This window comes from Sinohyriopsis cumingii, chromosome 5 (genome assembly GCF_028554795.1).
Source record: "Sinohyriopsis cumingii isolate HCF-2022 chromosome 5, ASM2855479v2, whole genome shotgun sequence".
NCBI classification, from domain to species: domain Eukaryota; kingdom Metazoa; phylum Mollusca; class Bivalvia; order Unionida; family Unionidae; genus Sinohyriopsis; species Sinohyriopsis cumingii.
Genome location: NC_142965.1, coordinates 118,385,219 through 118,410,529, shown reverse-complemented (window position 1 = coordinate 118,410,529; position 25,311 = coordinate 118,385,219). Strand labels below are relative to the sequence as shown.

General features: G+C 39.8%; 1 protein-coding gene across 1 annotated transcript in view; it reads right to left on the bottom strand.

Moving 5' to 3' along the window:
- LOC149800057 (uncharacterized) overlaps nt 1-25,311 on the bottom strand; it is a 72,209-nt gene that overhangs the window by 18,254 nt on the left and 28,644 nt on the right. Inside the window, exon 5 of the mRNA XM_089957179.1 lies at nt 14,645-14,760. Within this exon, the coding sequence (XP_089813305.1) occupies nt 14,645-14,760 (116 nt within the window). The remainder of the gene's footprint in view (nt 1-14,644; nt 14,761-25,311) is intronic.

The window sequence follows — 25,311 nt, the reverse complement described above, 5'->3', positions numbered from 1 at the left end:
TTTGGCTTTTATGTATTTTTGTCTTTCGTATTCATGTTTTAAAAAAAACATTTAATAAACGTGTTCTGGAAAAAGTATATAAACTCTTGTCTTGTTTGTTTTCGTGTCACAAGTGACATTTCTCACACAATGGCTACCTCTGCTGTCTCTGCTCCCTCTTCCTCTACTGTCAAAGTCATCGACGAACACTTAGATCGTACCAGTTGGGAGGCTTTGTATCTTCGCCATCCCTTTAACATGCTCATTGCTGGGCCTAGCCGTTCAGGCAAAACCGAATTCGTCAAACGTTTGATCGAACATAAACATCATTTGATCGATCGGCCACCTCAACGGATCGTGTGGTGTTACAAAGAGTGGCAATCGGTGTACAACCTCTTGCGAGAAAGTCAAGGCGATTCCATCGTGTTTGTGGAAGGCATTCCTAAAGAAGACGACGGCATCGTCTCTGACTCCCGTCAAACCCATTTGGTCATTTTCGACGACATGTTAGGAGAAGACGAAGAAGAAATTAAATTGTGGTTCACGCGCAAAGGGCATCACCGTAATGCCAGTGTCGTTTACATCACCCAAAATTTGTTTCAACAAAGTAAAGCCCATCGCACCATCAGTCTCAATGCGCATTACGTGGTCTTGTTTAAAAGCCCTCGAGATAAATCGCAAGTGCAAGTCTTAGCCAAACAGTTAGGAACGCCTTGGCTGACTCAGGCGTACGACGATGCCACTCAAACACCACACGCCTATTTACTCGTCGATTTGAAACCTACGACTCCCGAGGATTTGCGATTTCGTACCCCCTTGTTTCACCACTGGTGCCAAGACGGAGGACCTGTCCTGTACACGTCTCCGTCCTCGACTTCATTTCACTCCCCATAAAAAAATCTATAAAAACCTCAGACCCTTTTTCGTCTGTCTCACACAGTGTGAACATGACGTCCCTTCAGTCGCATCTTCCCGTCAAATTGATTCGTGCCTTGTATGGCATCAGTCGAGAAAAAAATCCACAAACACGAGCTCGTGTCTTAGAAGCTAGTCTCAAAGAAGTCTTACGATGGTTCACGGTGACGACACGTCAAATACTCCAAGGAATCATTCAGATTCCTCATCAAACCAAACGCTTTTTCGATCAAAACAAAGTCGCTTTGGTCCAACTGGCCGATCCCCGCATCGACACTCAAACCAAAAAACAAATCATTTTGAAACCTGGAGGGAGCGGTACTCTAGGAGGGGTCATCATTCGCTCACTCTTAAGTTTGATCCTAATGCCCCCAAAGTTATCCCCAAGACAAAAGTCCAACGAAGCCCCAAGAAGAAAAAGAAAAAGACCAGGTCCCCAAGAAGAACTTCTCCAGTGGCGGGACCCTCCTCTGATCAGACAACACCACCCCGGAAAAAGAAAAGAAGCCCCCATAAAAGGAAACAGAAAAAAAGTCCCCAGAAAAAGAAAAGTCCACAGAAGAAAACTAGTTGCAAGAGAGGCACTTCGGCCAGGACGCAACCTTACACTCGCAAACCACGATCTGCCACGGCAGTGACTGCGTCTCCGGCAGCCTCACGTTTATCCACTTCTCCGTTAATGACACCCAGAACTGAAGAGTACTTGGAGACGTTGATCACACCAAGAACTTCTCCGTTGATGACCCCCAAAAGAACTTCCCCAGTGGCAGGACCCTCCAATTTAGTGACAGTGGCTGCTGCTCACAAAGTACCTTCTCCCAAAATCAAAGTCCAAGAAAGATCGGGCATGTTACAAAGTTTACTGGATTTGTCCAAGCAAGAACTGGTTCGATTTAGTCCGTTACGTACCCCTGCACGACGTGTCATGCCTGTCCTCAAACTGATACGACGTAAAGACAATCAGTGGCGACGCGTTCCAGTATAAAAAAAGGCCTGTGACCAAGTAGGGTATCAGTGTTTTTTTGGTGCTCCTGAAGACTCAAAGATGTCACCCTCCAGAAAACCCCAAGGAAAGAAAAGGAAAGGACTGCCACCACGTTTAGCCAAACATGGGGACATGTTATCTGTCCTGTCCAAGGCTTCTCCACCCCTACGAAAAAAACTCATTCAAACGGCCTCCAAAGAGGTCATCGATACCGTGTGCGAATGTTGTTTGAACGTTTTGAAAGGCACGATTCCTTTGTCCAAACACCAGAAACAATGCTTAGGCAAACATCGTCACGTTCTTCGCCAAATGGTTCAAAAGAAAATTCCCATTCGTCAAAAAAAGAAGATGTTAGTGCAACGTGGAGGTATTTTACCTCTCTTGTTAGGCCCCATACTGAAAGGAGTCTTGGGAACCATGTTGGGAGGACTGGTGGGAGCAAGATAAAAAGGCCCTCGGAAGTCCCAAGATCTCAGAATCGACCGCTGACAACCCCATGGAAGGACGAAAACTAGCTTTAGTGCCTTACAAACGATGGATGGAATACCATCGGTGGCAAGAACAACGCACCCCGCATTTACCTCCCAATCCCAATTTGAGCGAGATGTCCCAGTTACAACACGAATTGCAGTCCTTGATGGATCGCCAAGATTTGTCCGAAACAGAAAAATCGCAAAAGTACGGTCAACTCTTGCAACGACTGCAACTCTTTCACCAGAAAGCTTTAGACGAAACAGCTCTACCCACTCTGAAAGATTTTAAGACCTTGATGAAAAGTCCAGCACCATCACCAGTACCAGTACCACCAGTACCAGTGACCAAGACAGAAAAAGGAGAAGAAGAAGAAGAAGGGTTTCAAACTCCACCAGAAAAAGTACGCAAGTTAACAACACCACCTACCTCCAGAATTGGATGGATTAAAAAGATGATGACCACCCCTTCTTCATCACAAGAGAAAAATAAAGTGAAGACAGAAGTGAAGACAGAAGTGAAACAAGAACCGATATCCCCCGCTCAGACATCCTCCTCTTCGACACCTATTGCCGGTCGCACACGCAAAGCATTGCAATCCAAGAAAGTACCCCAAGAGAAAAAGAGTAGCATCCTCCAAGAGTGGGTGTCTTATTAACACACAAACACAAAAAAATGGAAAAAGTCTTAGCCAGCATTTACTACGATCCCTCGCATCCTGCAGGTTACGCAGGAGTTCAAAAATTGTATCTTGCTGCCAAAACGCGACTGAAAAGTCTCCGTTTATCTCAAGTGCAACGATGGTTACAAGAACAAGCTACCTACACTATACACAAACCCATTCGACGCAAGTTTGCCAGAAGTCGCACCCGAGTGGAAGGCATCGATCATCAATGGCAAGCCGATTTAGCCGATGTCTCTCATTTGGCCAGCTACAATCGTGGCTACAAATATTTGTTTTGTGTCATCGACGTCTTTTCCAAATTTGCCTGGGTCGTGCCCTTGACTTCCAAATCGAGCAGCGAGTTAGTGCGAGCCCTGCAACGGGTGTTGAAACAAAGCGGTCGTCACCCTCTTCGATGGCAAACGGACAAAGGCACCGAATTTCTGAACCAAGCTTTCCAAAAAGAATTAAAGAAACGTGACATTCATTTTTTTACCACCGAGAATCCCGAAACCAAAGCCAGCATCGTGGACCGTTTTCAACGCACTTTGAAAGAACCCATGTGGAAATATTTTACGCATCACCACACTTTGAAGTACATCGACATCTTACCGCACCTGGTGCAAGCGTACAACCAATCTTACCATCGAAGCATCGGACGTGCCCCGCAAGACGTGACTCCCGAGAACGAAGTGTTGGTGTTTGAGCGCCTGTTCGGTACGTCCCCGACGAGGCTCGTCCCCAAGAAAGGTGGAGAGTTGGCCGTAGGAGATTGGGTGCGCATTGGCAAAACCAAACGCACTTTCGACAAAGGTTACTTACCTAACTGGACGACCGAACTGTTTCGTATCACTGGACGAGTGCATCCTGCCGTCTATAAATTGGAAGACATGAATGGAGAAGTGCTCAAAGGAACGTTTTATTTGCCCGAGTTACAACGTGTCACCAAAAAAGAAGACGACGTGTACGACATCGAAAGCATTCTCGAACGCAGAACCCGTAAAGTGGGCAAACGACGTGTCAAAGAAGTCAAAGTACGTTGGAAAGGATATCCACCCAGTTTTGATTCTTGGATCGACCCTTCGCAAGTCATCGACTATAAAAAGAAGTGACCATCATGCCCTTTCACACAGCAGACGCAGCTACGTCGACCACTCCTCCTTCACCCAGTTCTTCTCTGGAAGATTTACAAAAACAACCCTTGTGGGTGTGGTGTGGAGAACGTGTGCCTAAAACGCAAATCGTCTTTTTCTGCCAAATCTTCGTGGTGTATTGTGTCATCGGGGCAGATATTGCCAATTTGAGTTTGCAACAAGGAGACAAACAATTGTGGACCATTTTATTGAGCAGTTGCATCGGTTACCTGCTTCCCAATTCCTCCCTGAAATTCTCCTCGAACGGGAACCACGGGAACCTTGTGTCCAGTGCCAGTGTCAGTCACCATTCCAACAACAACAACCAGAACCCCATTTTGGGCGGAGACACGCCTCTGACGTCCAGTAACCCCTCGGACAGCCACAGAACTCTGGAATTATGAGTCACCAAAACCAATTTTACTTAACCTTACCCAGTGACAGTTCCATGGAGGTGTTTCCCCACAACACGTTGTGCTGTTACACGGCCAAATTACCTCAGGCCATCCACTTAGATCACGAAGCCCATTGGGAAGTGGCTTTAGTAGAAATCATTCACCCGACCCAAGTCCTCAATGTCCTTCCCAATCAAAATTTTTTTGATGTGGAAGTTCATGACGAAGAATTGCAACAGTGGATGGATAGCAATGTCAAATATGACAAGAAAAAACAAAATCAAAAGTACACCACCTATCACTTGTTCATTCCCCCAGGCTATTATTTTAGTGGTCAACATTTGGTCAGCACCATAGCCACCAGGTTTAATGGCGTGTTTCTGAAAGCTTTGGAGCATGTCAACAAAAGTGTCACCATGGAGTACCACAAAGCAGCTCGTCGCTTCTCGATGAAATTTGAACGAAGTAAAATCATGTCCATTTTATTTTGTCCTGAATTGTATGACATGTTGGGCGGAGACATGAACATTAGAATGGCCATGATGAAGAAAAACGAATTACCCATCGTTTACGACAACGAGTCTTTTAGCAAGTTATTTCCTACCCCAGTAGAACTGAATCAAGGACTGAATTTGATGTTCGTGTATTCCGATGTGGTGGAGTACAACGTGCCGGGACACACCTCTGTACCGTTACTGCGTGTCATTCCTTTCAAAGTGGATTCTGCCACGAACGCTGACGAGGAAGGTGGAAACACTTACCACGTTCACCGCGAATTTGTCCATCCTCACTATTTGCCTGTCAGTAAGTCGTATTTGGACACGGTCAACATTACTATAAAAGGAGATTTGGGACAAAATATTCCAGTCACCAAAGGAAAAGTCACGGTGAAACTCCATTTTCGAAAACGGTTCTCTCACGATTCGTAAGTCATGTATCCAGTGTACCGAGGGGTTGCTCGACAGCGAGGACACGGTTTAGGAGATATGTTAAAATCGGCCTTTCGTTCGGTGGCCCCGGTGTTGAAACCGATGGTGACACGCGGATTGCACGCCTTGAAAGATGCGGTACTGACGCAAGGCAAAGAATTTCTCCAAAATGTCCTCATCGACAAACAAAACCCTAAAGAAGCCTTCATGAGGGCAGGCAAAAATGTCTTGCTGCAAACGGGCAAAGACATTTTAGGCCGACGAGACACACCTATAAATGCCCTGCACGCTACCGAGTCAGGCATTCAGCAAGGACAAGGCAGAAAGAGACGACGAAGAAAACACCCTTTCACCAGACTTCAAGCTAGAAAGGCCAAGAAAAGAAGAACCGTTCGAGACTTAGACGTTTTCGATTATTGAGAAAGAACAAAAAAATGATGCACCGAGAGTCTTGCGCTTGTTCCAAGTCGGAACTGGACCTGTTTGCCATGCCACCTACCATGATGACCATGCAAGAATCCCAGTGGGTGGAATTTCACCCCGTCTCCTCTTTGACGGATTCCGCTCCCATCGAGTTTGAAATCAAAGGACAGCCCGAAGATTACATCGATCTGAATAGCAGTTACTTGTACCTGAAAGTCAAAATTCTAGATAAGACTGGAGGTGCTATAGACGATGAAGCAGTAGCTCCCGTCAACAATTTCATGCATTCCTTGTTCAGTGGAGTGGACTTGTACTTGAATAACAAACTGGTCAGTAGCAGCATGGATACTTACCCTTATCGTGCCTACCTGTAAAATCTCTTGACGTACGGAATAGATGCCAAGAACACTCATCTCAATGCCTGTGTGGTATGGGAAGCTGACGAACCTACCAAGTTTGAAATATTGGAAACTGATGAAAAGAAAGACAACAATGATGGATTTCTAGAACGAAGAAAGAGAATCACGGGAGTCGACACAAGTTTAGAACTGATGGATCGTTTGCATTTGGACATGTGGTTGCAAGAAAAGTATTTGCTGAACGGGGTGGATGTCCGCCTGAGACTGAATCGTAGCAGTACCGCTTTCCATTTATTGGCTGATAGTGACGGTTACAAAACCAAAATCCAAGAAGCCAGACTCTACGTACGCCATGTGGAAGTGTTACCTAAAGTGGGAAACGACATCAGTCAGACGTTGAGCAGAACGACCGCCAAGTATCCCATACGACGCGTGTAAGTGAAAACCTTCACCATTCCCAAGGGACAGCGTTCCATGATCGAAGATCATCTGTTCCAAGGACAGTTACCCAAACGTTTGATCGTTGGTATCGTCGAGAATACAGCCTTCAACGGAGCTGCCGAAAAAAATCCTTTCTACTTTCAACACTTTGGCGTGTCCAAAATCGAAGTCAGTCGCGATGGCAAAACCTTGTGTACCCGACCGTTTGAACCTGACTTTACCAAGAAGAATTACTTGAGATCGTACTTGTCCCTGTACGAAGCCACCGGACAGTTAGGAACCAATACCAGTCACGGTATTACGTACGAGGATTATGCAGGAGGCTACGCTTTGTGGGCTTTTGATTTCACTCCAGACCAAGGCAGCGACGAGGGACATTTCCACCCTATAAAATCCGGCCAGATTCGTGTGGAAATTCAGTTTAAAGACCGAGACCCTGATGAAACGGTGAACGTCTTCCTGTATGCAGAATTCGATAATACGATAGAAATCAACAGTTTGAGAGAAGTCATTCTAGATTACTAGAAGCCATGGAAGACTGTTATCCCTCTTTACCTAGTGGAGAAACTTTGGACATGAAATGTGAGAAAACTGTGGAAGAAGAAGTGATCATGATGAAGTCGAGATGGCCAGAACAAGAAGCCCATTTAGTCTCCTGTTTTGCCAAACACTTGGTCGAAAAAATGACGGAATTGATCAAGAAAAATTGCTATGGATGTCAAAACGATCATCCCAGTCAAATTCAACACGATAAATGCCTGATATTGAGTCAAGAAGAAAAATTGGACGAGTATCTGGACGAAGCTTGGAGTCTCGTCTCGAACAAAGACGTGTTGCATCAGTGGTATAAAGACTTGCGTGAACATTCTTGTCCACCATTAACCACTCAAGAGATCCATCGTATCGAAGCTCTCCTGAATCAGAGTGAGGAAACAGAACGAATAACCGTTTATTCGTCAGACATTTTCGAGCAAAAAGTCAGGATCGAATTGACGACTTATTATTACCTGTGAAGAAGAAAAAAAAGCACACACAAAACATGGATACCTGGGAACTTTATTACCTTTTGAACCACAGTTCGTATACGGCTTCTTGGAATCCTGTCGTCTGTGCTAAAGATGAACTCCCTCATCGCAAACCTCAAGACCATCAAGCTTACGTGATCAACACGGACGACAGTCATCTCCCAGGAACCCACTGGGTAGCCGTCTACTTTCCTCAAGAAGGATGTGTGGAATATTTCGATTCGTACGGATTGCCCCCTTTGGAAGACGATATCATCGACTTTATGAGAAGAAATGCTCAGACTACCCGATTCAATAACGTGAAATTACAAGGCACAGATTTCTTGTTGTGTGGACAGTACTGTGTGTATTTTCTGCATCATCGCAGCCTGGGCTATTCCTTAGAACATTTAGTGACTCATTTTGATCCTCGTTCTTCTGCTAGAAACGATGTGAAAGTAGATCGATGGTTTTGTGATCATTATGCTTATCTTTTGTCTCAAGCTAGGAAACGTAGTGTCCATCAATGGTCTAATGATTTCCAACAGTGGAAATCACAATTTCATTCACAACGTTGTCAGCCCTGTTTAAAGTAGATTGTCAATTGAGAAAAAAATGTTTGTGATTTGAAAAAATTGTTTGATGTTATATTGTTGGATTATTGTTAAAAATGTTAGAGTTGTTGTTTAGTGTTAAGTGATTTTTGAATAAAAAATGTTGTGTTTTGAAAAAAAATGCCTTTGTCTTTTGTTTAGCTATAAGAATGTTGGATTGATGCTCTTTCATTTCTTACTATCCCTCTCATGACACTCACTGAACGTTGCGGCTCGAAAACCGTGTGGGGGATGTTTTCCTTCACGTCCGCGCTTTGACTTTAAGAACCGGGGTTGTTTCCAGTCTAACCATCCATTGTCGACTCATCCTCCTACGAAGATGTGCTCCAAACTAGCTAAGCTCAACGAAGCCTACGTGAATTTGCATAGGGTCAGACACAGTCTGATACCGAAGCCAGAAGAAATAGAGAATGTGAGAATGTTAAAAGTCACTGAAGACCTGATAGAAGAGCTCTTCAGAGAAGAAATGAACAGGGAAAAAGAAGAATGGACAGAGAAGTACAGACTTCAGAGACAGCAGCAACAGCAGCAACAACAACAACAGCAGCAGCAGCAACCTGAAGCTGACAGAAGCTTTGTGGATTGTCGTATCGACACCAAAGAGTTCTTCTTCTCTTTCCGAAGAAGCAGACCTATCGCCAGAAAGTCTATCCTCAGCGGACATCGCATTCTTAGAAACTAAAAAAAGATTGCCATAGCAAAAAAAACCCCAGCCCTTTTCAGGGCTACCCCAATACTCTAGAAAAGAAATAACTATCCATTTGCCAATGTGTGTAGGTAGAGTAGTGTGAAAATAAACACTAACTCTTTCTTAAAAAATGTGAGGGTATGTGCTTGTGAGTTTGTGTGTTTGTGTTTGTAAGCGCTCACGTAAGTTGGTGTGGATAGTAGATTAAAATCATGTTTTTTTGGTGTTTGAGGTGTACATTTGGGGTTAGATTGCTTTGCGTATGTAAATAGTCTTTTGAAGTGATTTATAAAAAAATTTAAAATAGTGATGGGTAGCATTAAAAAAGTGAGTGAGTGTTTCTTTTAGGTCCGCGCATTGTTTTTTGGTCATGATTTAGGTAAGATTAATTTTATGTTTTTAGGGGGATGTTTTCCTTCACGTCCGGGCTTTCACTATAAATTGAAACTCGTTCGGCAGTCTAACTACCCTTGTTGATTGATCAACACCAAAAATGAATAGCAGAATAAGCAAACTTCTTGAACTCCAGATACATCTGGAATATGTCAGGCGCCTGTTAAATGAACTGGCCGCGGAGGCTATAGTAGAAGAGGAAAGAATAAAGAAGGAAGAGGAGGAGAGAAGACAAAGGGAAGAGGAGGAAAAGAAAATAGGAGAGAGGATGTCGTAAAATATTCCCGAGACAGAGGATTGGGGTGCTGAAGCGAATCATCCTCCCTCTGCGCTCCCCAAAAGAAAGGTGAAAGGAGACTGGGGAAGAAGATGCGTGTGTGGCGCCAGGCCAGGAAGGTGCCATCATTAGATAGTTGCATCTGGAGTTAAAAAAACAGCCCTTTTAAGGGCTACCCAATACTCTAGAAAAGAAATAACCATCAATTTGCCAATGTGTGTGTGTGTGTGTGTGTGTGTGTGTGTGTGTGTGTGTGTGTGTGTAGGTAGAGTAGTGTGATTATAAACACTGACTCTTTTTTTCATAGTGTGAGGGTATGTGTTTGTGTGTTTGTGTTTGTGATTGTAAGCGCTCACGTACGATTGTGTGGATAGTAAATTATGGATTTGTTTATTGTTTCTTAGCGTATGTGGAGAGTATAGTTTGGGTTTTATTATATGAAATGAGAAAAGTGGGGATATTTTCCTTCATGTCCGCGCGTTGTTTGATCATGATCTAGGTAAGATCAATTTTTGTCTTAGGGGGATGTTTTCCATCACGTCCGCGCTTTTCGTATAAGAACCCACAGTATTCGTCGTTCAAACCATTCTGCAAAGAATAAAAAAGAAGATGGCTTCGAACCACCTTGACAAAATGGAAAAATTGCAAAACGTCCTGGACAATTTAGGAATGATGGAGCAAATGTTGGTTAACCTAAACGAGGATCACTATTCTTATAGTTCCATCGAGTGAAGATGGAGATAAACAACTTACGAGAAATGAAGGTAATCATCAGTGATCTGTTGAAAGAAATAAAGGAGGAGAAGGAGGATGAAGAGGAAAGGATAAGGATGAGAGCATGGAACGAAAAAATTGAAAAAGAAGAAGAAAATGAGAAGAGGAAGAAAGAAGAGGAGGAGAAGAAAGAAGAGGAGGAGAAAAGAAAGAAAGTTGTTGTTGTTGTTGTGGGGTTTAACGCCATTTTTCAGCACGATAGGCTATACATGGCGGCCAGTATTAATGGTGGAGGAAGAACCCGGAAAACCCTGGAAAGAACCACCGACCCACGAGAAGCTACTGACAAGCTTTCTCACATGCCCACATTGGCTGAATCTTAGACTCGAACCGCCGCAGACAGAGGTGAGATGGCAGTGATCCGTAACGAAGAGCGCTTTAGACCACTCGGCCACTCGGGGCCCCAAAGAAAGAAAGAAAAGAAGAGAAAAAGTGTAGGACAGAAAATAAGAAGCTGGTGGAGAAATAGAAGAAATTAGAAGAAGAAGAAGAAGAAAACCAAAGGCCCTTTTCAGGGCCAGCCATATTTCTCGAAAAGAGAATGACTTTTCAATTGCCTACCCCTTTTTTAAATTTAAACAATGTTCAATTCCCCTTGAGGCTAGAGTGGCCCAGGGTTTTTTCTCCATGTTCAATTCCCCTTGAGGCTAGAGTAGCCCAAGACTATTTCCCATGTTAAATTCCCCTTGAGGCTAGAGTGGCCCACGATTTTTCTCTATGTTAATTTTCCATTGAGGCTAGAGTGGCCCAGGGGTCTCTGTAATGATAATTCCCATTGAGGCTAGGGTGGCCCACCTTACTACTTACATCAAACACTGACAGCACACTAATTTCCACAATTTTTTAATCAAACTTACTAAGCTAAACACTATGTTTTTGATATTCAAGGTTATTTAGAGTAAATTTACTTACAATCGAAATCACTGAACTTGAAAGTATAACCTAAATCTTGCGCTAAAGATCTGTTGCAAGTATTTTGTCAAGAGTATATGTCTCTATAGAGCTCACTTGCGCATGCGCACATAAAGGCATTTCTTTGTCCTGGTCAGTAGGCCCTAGACCTATTAATCTAAAGCTTTCTGGAATGGACACAGTCTCAAAGCTGAGTGGATACTGATTCGATATTGTTTTAGTATCACAAGAAAAACATTTCTCTCTAAAGAAAACTGACTGCAGCAACGGAAGATTTTGCGGTTTGAAACCAATATAGTACCGATGGAACTTAAGAAGTTAGTTTTTGTATTTCCATTACTTCCTAAACTTTTAGCTTGCACAGCATGTTGCAGTAATTTTAGCTCATCGAATTTAGAGGGCATATGTATTATAACAGTCGATGGTGAATCATTTCCAGAACTAAAAAGTAATTATAATTTCTTTTTGGTACTGTATTTTGTTCCGAATTGTTCCGAATTTTCTAAAAGTCATTTAAAGCAATAATATTATTTTATACAATAGACCAATGATGACACGACGTTGTTTCGTAGATATAGTAATAATATGGCATGGACCAGTATTTTAAAGACATACATACATGTGAGTGTATATTCGATAAAATATTATGGCGTAGTGGCGAGAACGTAGTGTACATTAGGAAGTGTTGCAACTGAAAATGCAACATCATTTCTGAAGCGACGTTGTATACATGTTTATTGTTGCCAACAAAATCTGCTTGCATGACAAAATTTTGCATCGATTGATACTGAGTACAGTGAAACCATTTTTATTTCCCTTTTCCTCTCCAACAACAAAAAGCATTTGATTTGGATTTGGCTTTTCTTCATCAAAATTTAGCCATGAAGCATATGTTTGATGTTTGGCGAGTTCTTTGTTAGCCTCGTTTGAATTTCGAATATTATAATGCATCTCTTCTATTGCATGTTGGTCATAGCTATGAAATTTGCATTCTTTATGGCTATCACATTCTATTTTGTTTTGGGAAATAATGCAAAGTTGGACAGTCTTGTGAAAAAACCCAACCAAAAGCCAAAAATAAAATCAACTATATCAGAGTTCGTTATCGATAACCATTGTTGAAACAAAAGTTATACAAATAACTGCTATATACTAATTTCGAATGCATCTAACATTTGAGTACAGTTCAGAAGCTAACGATCCAAGTTGTAAATGCAGCTGTATACTTCTCAGGTTTGGTAAATACAGGAAAATAGTTTATCTGTCGAATTAGGATCGATAATAAACTTGAAGATCTAAATAATTTTGTGTCGCGTTTGTTTTGTCTGCGTGGTGCAGACGGTTTTAAATATATCAATTATGAGCTAAAAGTAATTTGCAATTAGGATGTAGTCAAGGCAGTATGAATGTTATACATGCTGTTATGTAGTCATGGAAGTATGAATGTTATACATACTGTTATGTAGTCATGGAAGTATGAATGTTATTAATACTGTTATGTAGTCATGGAAGTATGAATATTATACATACTGTTATGTAGTCATGGAAGTATGAATGTTATTAATACTATTATGCAGTCATGGAAGTATGAATGTTATACATACTGTTATGTAGTCATGGAAGTATGAATGTTATACATACTGTTATGTAGTCATGGAAGTATGAATGTTATACATACTGTTATGTAGTCATGGAAGTATGAATGTTATACATACTGTTATGTAGTCATGGAAGTATGAATGTTATTAATACTGTTATCATGACATAGTAATTTTTTTATATTATAGTTACCTTATATTACGTGTAAAATCTAGACTGATCCGATTCAAACTGTAATCATTGTACATTTAAAACAAATGGAATAACATTTCTACTGGCATCGAGGGTCGGTGTTCCTTTTATCAAAACAAGCCACTGTCTATCTAGTCTTCAGCTTCATTACTATATCACCTTTTGGCAATAAATGACATTTACGGAGAGAGAGAGAGAGAGAGAGAGGGAGTTTACCAAGGGCTTAAGCAATACGAATTAATTTTATCTTGCCACGGAGAAGGCAGACTATATCCGAATATGAGTAGTCGATGTTTACTTGTTCTGCATGTCTAGAATGACATCCATCTGTTAAAGGACCAATGTCCTATTAGCGTTACAAATAATCTGAATCCGAAAGTCTTAAAAAGACCTTAATAATTTATCACAGACACTGTGAGAGCAGGATTTCATGAAGTTAAAAGAGCAGTGATTTTTATTGTTTGCTTATAATCATGTCAATTTTGTTTTCAAAGGTTTAGTGTTTATGACGATACAGAAGACATTTTTTTTAAACATCTGACCAAAATTTAAAACAAATATATGAGCTGTATCAGTGGACAAAAAATGGTAACGGAACACCGGAATAAGACAGTTATTATTTAACTTAGATTCAAAGTAATACAACTATTAGCTGATATATCATTGCTATCCAGGATAACAGTTTTCTTCTTTCCAACATTTTGCCAAGATTTTCAAATAATATTGTTCGTAGAGAGGTACAAGAGACAACGAGAATATTGGAAATTGCACTATGTGACCTTGCCATGATAATCACCCATTTTTGCAACAAAATATACTCTTCATGCGAATTTGGTATACGGTGATACTTGTTGTAACACTGGTATGGGTACATTAATACATTAATTACCATACTTTTACTAACTGAAGGGATCCAACTAGTAATCCGGTCAATACAACAACTATATTTGTTTTTATATGGACAATTTGGGCACAATGCTGGCCATATGATGCCAAAGACATACGGAGGCAGCCGGTGAGAGATAACTTGGCCGGGTATCAAACCAGCGATCACCGTGTGAAAGAAATCATTACATTTTGCTATATAATTGTAGTAGCAATTGTAGTTACTTCTGTTCTTGGTAGCCGTGGGGATGTGTAGCTATTATTGTGATATAATGTTTGTGGAAAAGTGGTCTTTCATTTATGTGATTCGCAAGCATAAACTCTGCATATCTAATTCGAAACAAATGTACCAGCCATTGGTAGAGAAGTCACCAATATCATGGTCTATTATTACTTAAATCACCATTTAAATCAGTAATAATACCGCTGCTTCTACTGTTCAAATACTTTATACAATTTACTAACACCACCAAAGTTACCACTACTAGCAATACTACTACTATTGGTAGCACTAATCTTTGGTCATACGCTCAATGACGGTTAAAACTGATTCTTAAGGTTAAATAAAGAATTTCATGCAAAACTGAAATACGAGGAATTAAAGATCAGTACCCATACGACAGTAAGGAGTGGGATACAGTAGCAAAGACCCTCGGTAGGCATCGCTGATAGCTGGGCACTTGGTTGTCACATCAGTCAAAGCACACGCTGATAACGCCAATATAAAACTGAAAAAGAAGATAATGGGAAGTATATATATATATATATATATATATATATATATATATATATATATATATATATATATATTCACAGTTTCCTCGGACACTTGCCATCCCATTTTTTATTATTTAGACATTTACGTTTGGGTGTTGGGTGTCAGGGTCCATTCCTTATGGAAAAGTTGGAATTCGTCTCAGAAATTGCGACCATAGCATTCGTTATGTGATTAATCTACTGACAGACGAGACGAAAGTACATTGTTTCTGATATTTGACCTGAATCTTGCCATTTGCATTCCTAGTCACGTGACTACACAACTCTCGCAACCTATGACATCAGAGGTCATACAATCACATGATATGAAGGATAAAACATTTCTAGTGTTGCTGTAGGTAAACAAATCGAACATATAAATGAAAGTCACGTAATTTTTATATTAAAAAAAATTGTCAAAATATTTTTGTTTGAAAACAAGGACCGGAAATCTGTAAATGTTGCAGCAATTTGAAGAAAATCCAATTTGCTACACAGAGAGCACATGTCAATGTGGTAGGTATGTTACACCAACATAAACATCACTGACACATGCTCGGAACTTCTTTAAAATGGTCTCCGCCCTGCTGCGATACTGACAGGATTCGGTCGTTGTTCTCAGAATAAATATGTTGAGAATTAAGTGTGCATTATATTTATTTACAAACATTAAGATACGCATATAATAAATCCAAATTCTATGTAAAAAAATTTACGAAATTTGTTCATTGTCGATATCACGTGACTATATGACCTCTGATGTCACTGACATGTAGGCTGCGAGATTTTGATTAGTCATTTAACTCGGAATGCAAATGGCCAGATCCAGATCAAATTTCAGCAACGACGTACTTTTGTCTCGTCTGTCAGCAGATTGACGACATGACGAATGCTATGCTCACGATTTTTGAGAAAATAAATCATATTCATATCGATATATATATATATATATATATATATATATATATATATATATATATATGTGTGTGTGTGTGTGTGTGTGTGTGTGTGTGTGTGTGTGTGTGTGTACAGAGAGGGGAAGTGAAAATCAGGTACTAAAACAAACATACGCATTTGAAAGACGCGCATCACAAATATATGACACGTGTTCCTACGACAGAAAACCTTTGTAAGAATGATTCAAATGAATAAAGCGACAGAAAGGGACACTATCACACACATGCACATATGCAAATGGTACAAACGATCTGAGTTGGAGTATAACCCATTAAAACGTTATAGAGCGTACATAAGATTGAAATTAAGATATCACTTGGACATGTCGAACAAGGTGAAAGTTAACATTTTACATCCCCGTGCCATAGCCAAATTTACATGTATGAAACTGCGATCAAGTAATACATCAGCGCTGTCCCTTTCTTTGGGACAGCCTATTCTCTACCCAAATTTTGTTTGGTGAGGCGGTAATATTGTTTCTTCTTAAAAACTTCATTCTAGCCATATAAGTTTATCAGATAGTTTTAGGTGTTGACAATATGTTTGCACTATATTTTATTAGTACATAAGCATTCACTCTGTAGATTTAGATGTGCAAGAACAAAATGCTAATCGAAGTTAACCTGTCACGACGTAATAGCTTCTAAATCGTTCCTGTTGCTTGATGTCAATTCCCCTCGCCAGACAGATGTTTTAAATGTGAAAAAAGGTGTGTGTACTTATCATTAAAATGAAGTAAACTTTACATTTCTTCTAAATTTGTCTTGTACTTTTGACGCGTTTTTTTTTTTGAGCCGTCATGGTAAAGTTAATAGAATATAGTTCATTTGCTAGTATATTCTTACGGCCTTTCAGACGACATTTTTCGTTTCCTTTGGCCACTTTTTATTTCATACATTGCATACCAATCCAGATTTAGCGTTATTCCATCAATCTGATACAAGAGGCAGATAATAAAGAATACCTGTCAGGTATTAGATTAACTAATACAAATAAGTAGTAATATGAGGATATTTGGGTCATAGGTGGAATTATTTCAAAGCCCATAAGTGAACATGGGGGAGATTTTATAGGGTCATACGAGAACTATTATGGTTAAGGGTTCCACATGTTTAATATGCGCGATAATCTATTGGGTCTAAAGATTTTTTGAGGTCAAAGGTTGTATAATGTCAAAGGTGTTTATAGGTTAAACGGGAATGGATAATATAAACAAACACATGCAGAAACACATATGGCAATGACCTGTATCTCTCGTTTGTACAGACCAGGCTGACCCTAAAAAGGGCCGTTGAGCTTGTCAACCAAAGTGATTTAACATAAGTGTCATCTCAACGGTCTTCTTCTCTTCCTTAAACTTTCTGTCATAGAAGGACACTCTTCAGACAGCCTTTCGTCTACATATATATTCTTCTCTTCCATAGGGCTGTGTCAGTGATTCTGGTAATGACCCATTATGATCTAATATATATCAGACAGGACGCTTTAAAAGCATCCCTGACACGAGTATGAATGCGTCTACTATTGCAAACATTGTATACATCGAGATCAGTGCTCAGAACAGTTGAAATAATAGGATAAGACAATTTAATTTTTAACCTGCGGGCAGATTGAAATGGATTGAAATGTTTTACGAATTCATATGCGCCTTACAAAATCAAGTCATGGCAGGGTTTCTTTCTTTTTGAATCAAAAGATAGCCAAGATCAATAGTAACAAAAAGTGCTAGTCAGTTATTGAGGTTGTGCTTCGCGTCTGGACATTTCATTTGCACCTACAATTCTAATGAACACATTTGTCCAGGAAAGAATTTTTTTTCTTTTTTTTTTTTTTTTTTTTCCGCGACCAAATCGTGAACATTAATGTTACATTCAAGAAATGATGAAATCGTTTTCATTTCTAAAGTATGCAAGAGACTAACATTCACGTCTCTAATTTATTTCTGCATAATTCAGCGAGAAGTTCATTCAAAAAACCTTTTTTCATTGTCTTAATTTTAGTAAGATTCAAGGAGACGGGGAAAATTCTTTCATGAATCCGGTGCTCTTGCCGAATAGACCTTAGACCTTATCGACGATACTTGGAGCAAAGAGGACATAGAGTTTTACGAGTACTGTCATCGACATGCTACACTGATGGCTCACAATTTCTCAGGATACGACGGACAATTTCTTCTGAAATATTATTCATAACATTGCATGTAATGTCCTTCGGTCACCATGAACGGAGCCAAGCTCATCTACCTGAAAATGAGGCAAGTACAGTTTAAATATTCCATTAGCTATTTGGCCTTGTCTTTGAGTAGAATGCACATGGAAGGCAAAAATGGCTAAAGGTTATGTTCGACACATTTTCAATACGGAAGCGAATAAACACGAGGTGCTCATGCAAGAAGCAAATGAATATGTGTTGCTCACTCGTTAGCTTTACGTTCACTTTACAAGGCTAGTGTCATGCACACATGACGAGAATCATTCTACATTTGGTACCAATCACATGAATATATGGTAAAATATTTCTGGATCTCGGAGCTATCGATCATTTGAAGGAAGTTTATGCTCTGGTAAAGCGTTTGGATTAATGTACCGCAAGAAATACATGCCCGACAGAAAACAAGCTATCTTATCCCCTGAACATTGCCTTTCTGTTAGTAATCTATAATCCATCAAAATCTTACCTTGGAAGGATTTCTTGTGCTAATGTGAAGCCAAATGGTCCGAACAAGCTAACAATGGGGGAGTAAAATTAAAATTGGAAGTCTTTCAGTGGATGACATGGGTTTAGAAGATCCAAACAATAAAGAATTCAGTGGGTGCTTATTTCAGAGGTAACCCATGTGTTTCCCTCACTGAAACTTCCGTTCTCAGAGTTCACCATGGAAAAATAGTAGGCCGTATTAATGCCACACACACGCAGTACGACGTGGGCGAATCTCAAAGAGAAGAAATCAGATACATCGATGTGTGTTCGTTGTATCCTTGGGTATACAAATATTGTCAATTTCCTACAGGACGCCCTGAAGTGTTGACGGACCAAATTGACTTAGAAAACATTTGTCAACACGAAGGCTTGATCAAATGCAAAGTCTTGCATCCTTTGACTTGTACTATACCGTCTTACGACATTATTGTCAAGAGAAACTGATACACTTCTTTTATGCAATGCGTATACTGAAACATGTAATCAAGACCAACATTGCAACCACACAGGGAAAGAACGCATTTTGACAAGAACGGCCTAGTGGTTAAAGTGTCCGCCTCGGATGCGGGAGGTCAAGGGTTCGAACCCCGACCGAGTCACATATAAGACATAAAAATGGTACTAGCAGCTGCTTGGATTGGAGCTCAGCAATAAGAGGTTAGCAATATGACTGAAATATGTTTAAAGCTACGCCAAAATTCCAAAACACACACACACACACACACACACACACACACACACACTTGACAGGAAAGTGGGTCGGTGTTGAATTGCTTGTGAACATGGTTCTAGGATACCACTTGTTAAAAGTCTAAGTAATTTGCCACTTTCCCAGCAGAGAACTATACCAAAAGATCACTCCAGGAAAGGACTTGTCCTGGGATATCATGTCAACGAATTTCTCAGATTAAAACAAGAAGCGGTGGCAATCCCTCTGGACGTCAGACTTTAAAACACCAATGCAAATTCAAACAACAGCACCGTTCATCGAAAGGAAGACTTTGGAACACGTGGAAAAGAACGAAGTAAAAGATCGTGTGTCCAAGTCTTATTAAATTGATTGTGGGGAAATTGGCCCGACGTCTTGTCTTACAAAAGACTGAGTATTTTCAGATCTGAGTCGTTGCTTTCAAGTGGTTGACGAAAAAGGAAAACTTCTGCAACATGTGGAAATTGTCCGTAAAGATTTGATCGTGGTCAGTTAAAAAAGCGACAGTGTTTGCACCTCCCTACGCCATTGGTAATGTTACCACTGCAGTGTAGGTAGCAACCAATACTCGCCTAAAATTGTACCAAGTCTTAACACTTTTAGGTGATTGAGTTAACACGTTTTGGCGACTGAGTCACGTACTTTGACACCGACAGTTTGATCTACATACATTGCCCTCCTTGCCCTCACCCAAAACTGAAGGCGACCGTTTAGGTGTATGGCCGGATGATCACTCTGCATATACGCTATTGAGTTTCTTAAGCGGCGTTCCTAAAATTACGAATAATGATGCGGGGACGGGATTTCTTCTAAGTGGAAAGTCAAAGGACCGACACTGAACTCTGGATCGTTCAAGTGGTGAACTTTGAATAGAAATATTGAAGTGTCAATGTAGCGCAACGGAGAATTAGACTTATTATATAAGTTTCTGTCCTTAAATTAATAATAGGTATAGTAAACAAAATTAAAAAAAAAAATAATATATAATGAATGAAAATTTGATGTTACTCTCTGTGATTCTGACTTGTTTAGTGTACCGCTTTGTCCTATTAAAAAATTGAATATATTCTGAAAAAATTGAAGAAAAATATAAATATAGCGCCCTTAGGTTTTGAGTTAGTCAGCGTACCGCTCTTTGGCATATTAAAGATTATAAAGCGCTATCTATTAATGCAGCGAACCGTAATTCTGACTTGCTAAGTGTACCCCTCTTTGTCATGTAACAGGAAATGCCGCGAAACTCACATATTTCATAAAGTTATCTCAGATTTATTAGACGTGAAGATACATCGTACTTCTATTTGATTTATACTATATTTTAAAGATACTGTTTTCTTTACATTTCTTATATCTTTTGCCAGGCCTGCTTCAAGAACGGAAGTTATATTTCTGTTGGCGATTACAAACAAGGGAAAAATCTAATTAAGTCACGCAAAATTGATCACTGTTTGTTTTTGGTTTAATTTTATTTAATTGTATACACATATGCCATGGTAGCTGAGGGTGTTTTGGGACACTCATTGGGTGTCTTGGGACCGTCTTGGGGCGTCTTGGGGTATTTTTTGGTGTATTCAGTTGGACACCTACAGTCCAGAGACGATCAAGCCTTTCGCGTGACCACACTGGATCCGCACAAAAGTGTCTGCAAAACCACCTAATTGTCAGTCACCCTTTACAATAAGTGGATTAAAGTGGTCCGGTAACGAGTGCGTCTTACAGACCACAATACTTTACCATACAAACACGCTGGGCTCCTGGATACAAAAAGGTTCCAAGGCGACTGTCATCAAGATGGATAATGGCTTCGAGACACAAATCATGATATGGATCAGTTATGGACTCCAAGTTTAAAGAACGCGAATTTCATGTGTTTTGCCTGACTATTGCGATTGTGCCTGTCCACTGACACGTTTTAAAAAAGGCTTAAGGATAGGAATGCCACAATGGATTACCCACACCCAACGTTTTAGCTAGAACAGGATTTGTCTACTTGGGACAGAGATACAATTACAGTGTTTCAGTCGTGGCTTGACGGATCTATGTTTCTTTAATGATTCACCTATCCTGGAACATACTAGACGTTGTTCGCACTGACATTACCTTTATTTGACCTTTCCACCAATCAGACTAAGGTATATTAGGAATGGTACCTTAGAACAGATAGTACAGTTCTTCAGGTGTAAATAGAAGATTCCCAAAGCAAAGTATTAAAAGGGGAAGACTTGCAAGGCCAATATTCATTGTGAATACAAACTTCAACCTAGAAAAATACAAAATTATTTACAGCAATCGAGTTAAGGACTCACTACACACTTCAGTTGCAATCACTGTGATGCTGTGCCTTGCGATCAGATCGAGGCCTTAGTCTGCGATATCATCGATTCAAAATAGTATGGATAATCCTTTACTGCTACCATGGAAAGGGATGCAGTTCCTGTGAACATCGAAACTCATGTTACTCACGTACCTTACCACTCGAATAGCGCGAGCGAGGCAACAAGACCTTTCTGTTTTACTGGTACAAATGATGCGGTGCATTTACTTACATTTGGATGTGAAAGCTATGCAGCACACTTCTGCACTAGCATCAAAAGTGATGCTGGGCATATGCATATGCAAACTACTCTAGATACCACCAGTTCATCAAAATGGCCTAAATACTTTGATGGACCTATTCAGTAGTGGTGTCATGCTTCCCGAATCCGAATATAAGGACACGGCTCACCGGAAGCATGCCATATTGTCTCTGCACTGTTACCATCTTCCGTTGGTCTGACCAAAATAATATCATCTTCATTGATACAATAAAAAGAGCATTTTTTGCTTACCTCTGGAGCTACCAGAACGATTTACAGAGATCTCGTCGAGATACAGATCAAAGAGGTCTTAAGTTCTGGTACATCCAGGTTGTAACAACTTTCATTCTTTCGAAAATATTAAAAGGTACGACCTTGACAACTACTTAGGAATCAAAAGATTTGGATTATATTAATTATACTGACAAGGTTACAGCGGTACACATTCTTTTAAAGGACACCACACCAAACTTAGCCGATTACAAAATACGTTTACAAGAAGCATCGCTTCAAGAAGAGACTTCTTTTCGCGGCGTGTTGTGTGTAATTTGCTGACTGATCATGATCGATATAATTTACCATCCAATACTGTGTGCAAACGTACGAATATTTCATCCAGAAGAAATAAATTCCCGTGAATGACCAGTTTAGAAGAAAACATTCAGAAACTGAATTTGGAACTGCGTGAACGGATTTACAAAGGGTTATTTAAGACTGAATTGAAAATCAAATCAAAATGAATTCTCTATATTTAAACTATGCTGATTTCCTGATTAGACGAGAAGTGAATTTTCATAGACTGGATGATCAACACAAAATGAAACGTGGGTGTAAACGTATGCCAGCATGCCATGACCTTTATCAGTAGTGCTGCAACAGAATTCGTGGAAGGAAGTCCATGAAAATATTCAGACCTTGGAGGACAACCAAAACCTGTTACAAATTTGTTTCCATTGAAATTGGGACATGTGTCTGTGTGTGTATGACTACGTTTCTCGGACTTCGTTTACTAGCAGATTAATTGTAGATTAGTTAAGTACATGAAATGACATCTTGATCACTCCTATAATTTCAAATCTGCACGAGACACCCAGTCTGTTCAAAGCTGTGCTATTTTTGATCGATACTTTTCTACCTCTGTTGGAAGAAAAGATTTGTTGCTCTTTATTTTTTCCTGCTTACCAAGTAGCATGTGTAGCTTGCGAGGTACGCGAACGCTGGGAAAAAGTACGTGACTGGAATCTTTATGGTTTTGATGCTTGGACGCAGCAACCAGCCACATATGCCAAACATTGGTATCAGTGGAACTGAAGAAATTTGCCTAGAACAAGAAGTATACATGGTATTGAACACCATGTTAGAAACAGTGTCAGAAGAATCTGACATAGAGAAACAAGTATTACAAGTTTACGACACTACGGTCGTATACATCGAAACGAAAGAAACAGAAAATCGGAGGAAATTTAAAGACAGTGAATGCTGTAGATACTGTATTATTAAAGTATGTACCTAGATTTCCTCGGATACACTTCAATCAAGCATGATCTTCATTGACTTGTTTATAATCAGCTTTTTATCTTAATTTGTATTTTATTGAGGTACATGTGCATTTGTCTAATAGATATTTTGGTATTTTAATTATTGACATGTAAATATGTGGTTTTCTTGTGGCTATGAACAAATATTAAACGTATTAAATATTTTATATCATCAATGTTATTCTTCTAATTCTTAACACAAGAGCCTCGGTTACACAGACATCATCCTACTCTGCTCTCAAAGTGATTGCCGAAAGGGTACATCGTCAAAATTAGGAGGCACTGTATCATCCCCATCTCTTTATCATGTTGATTTATGTTCCGAGCGGTACTGGCAAAATGGAATTAGTAAAATGTGTGATCGACCACAGAGCCCATTTGTTTGATCACCCACAAAACTGTATCGTGTGGTGCTACAAAGTGTTCAAGAAAGTCAAGGAGAATTCATTGTGTTTATAGAAGACAATGGGATGGTGTCGGACTTGAGTTAAATACGTCTGGTCATCTTTAATGACATGTTAGAATACCAAAGAGAAATTAAAGTTTGGTTTATCTGCACTTATTTTATGTCATGCAGTCGGTGAAATGACTTCCTTTCAGTCTCATCTTCGACCCAAATTGATTAGCAGCGATGAGAGACATTTCCTGTAATGAAAGATATCGCTTCATTTGAAGATCCAGTCCTCCTCTGACACCTCCAGACATCAAAATGAGAAGAGTGAGTGGTTTCATGCCCACTCAATCCATTGATCATTAATCATAATCCCTGAGTGTGTGCTTGTACGGTAACGGGGTATTTCCCGATGTGTGTTTTAATTCCAACATGGCGATTAACTGAATAGCCACCTTTGCGTTCAATAATGTGTCGGGTGGCGGCACTTGCTTTTCACCTGATGAGAAACTCCGTAGCCTTCGTTGAAAACATGAATTCTTCGAACATGTACCCATACCAAAACGAAGTAAATTCGAGTAATTCGGTTAGCCATTTAATTGCAGCAATAGTCGCGGTGAACCGAGATAGTGTGCACATCGGCGATGGAGAGAAACGCAACTCAACAAAGAGCGAGGTACCGATGGGGTGTTATGTTTGTCTTTATTTTTGATAACTCCTGGTACATGATTTTATAAAATTTTCGTCATTTTTAATCATGGTTTTAAAGTGTTTAGAATACCTTATGTTATAAATTTGACTACATCACCTGGCTCTGTTCAGAAAGCAAATTGCATAGGATATATAAATATTTGTTTACGTATGTATTGACAACTATTAATAATCTTAATAAAAAGACTAAAAATGTTGCCTAATACGTAATTTCTCAGTGATTGATGGGATTTCGATGTTCCAGGAATAATTTTCTAACTTCCCATTGGTTGTGCGAGGTTACTAAAAAAAATAGGCCCAATTCGACGCAGAATAGGTAGTTTATGTTTTCACGTGGGATCTAATGCGAGACACAGTCGTACTATTCGGTACATAAAAGGAGAATATTAAGCATTCAGATTCAATCCGATATTCTGAGTCATTCACGCGTATTGTGTTCCTATTGTAAGTCTGAGGTCGTGTTTTATGATGTACTTATATATTATTTGAGAGGAAAACCATGTTTGGATTGTACAGTGGAAATATATAGTACACATTTTTTTTAAAACTATAATATTATTCTGGAACTGTTATAAATTATATGAAGGCTTTCTGGACAACGCCATCTTGACAACATCGCAGTTCTTGGAGAAGCAGAATATTTCCGGTCTTGAAACTTATAAGAAAATTTTCATTCATATAGGACTTTCATACAGCTTTTAATGATAGTTTGGATTCACTTAAAAATAATGTAAGTTCTTTGCACATCTTTCGTTTATAACTTCTTGGTTTTCTTTCTTTTCTGTTACTTAAGTTTGTAACTATGACAGAGGCGTTACCATCTTATACTGTAATGCCAACATTAACATAATGGTCCCAGAAGGTCTGAAAAGTCTTGACGCCAAACGTTCCCACACACTTTTTGACTGGGATTTCCATTGACGCTAAGGTACCCCACTATA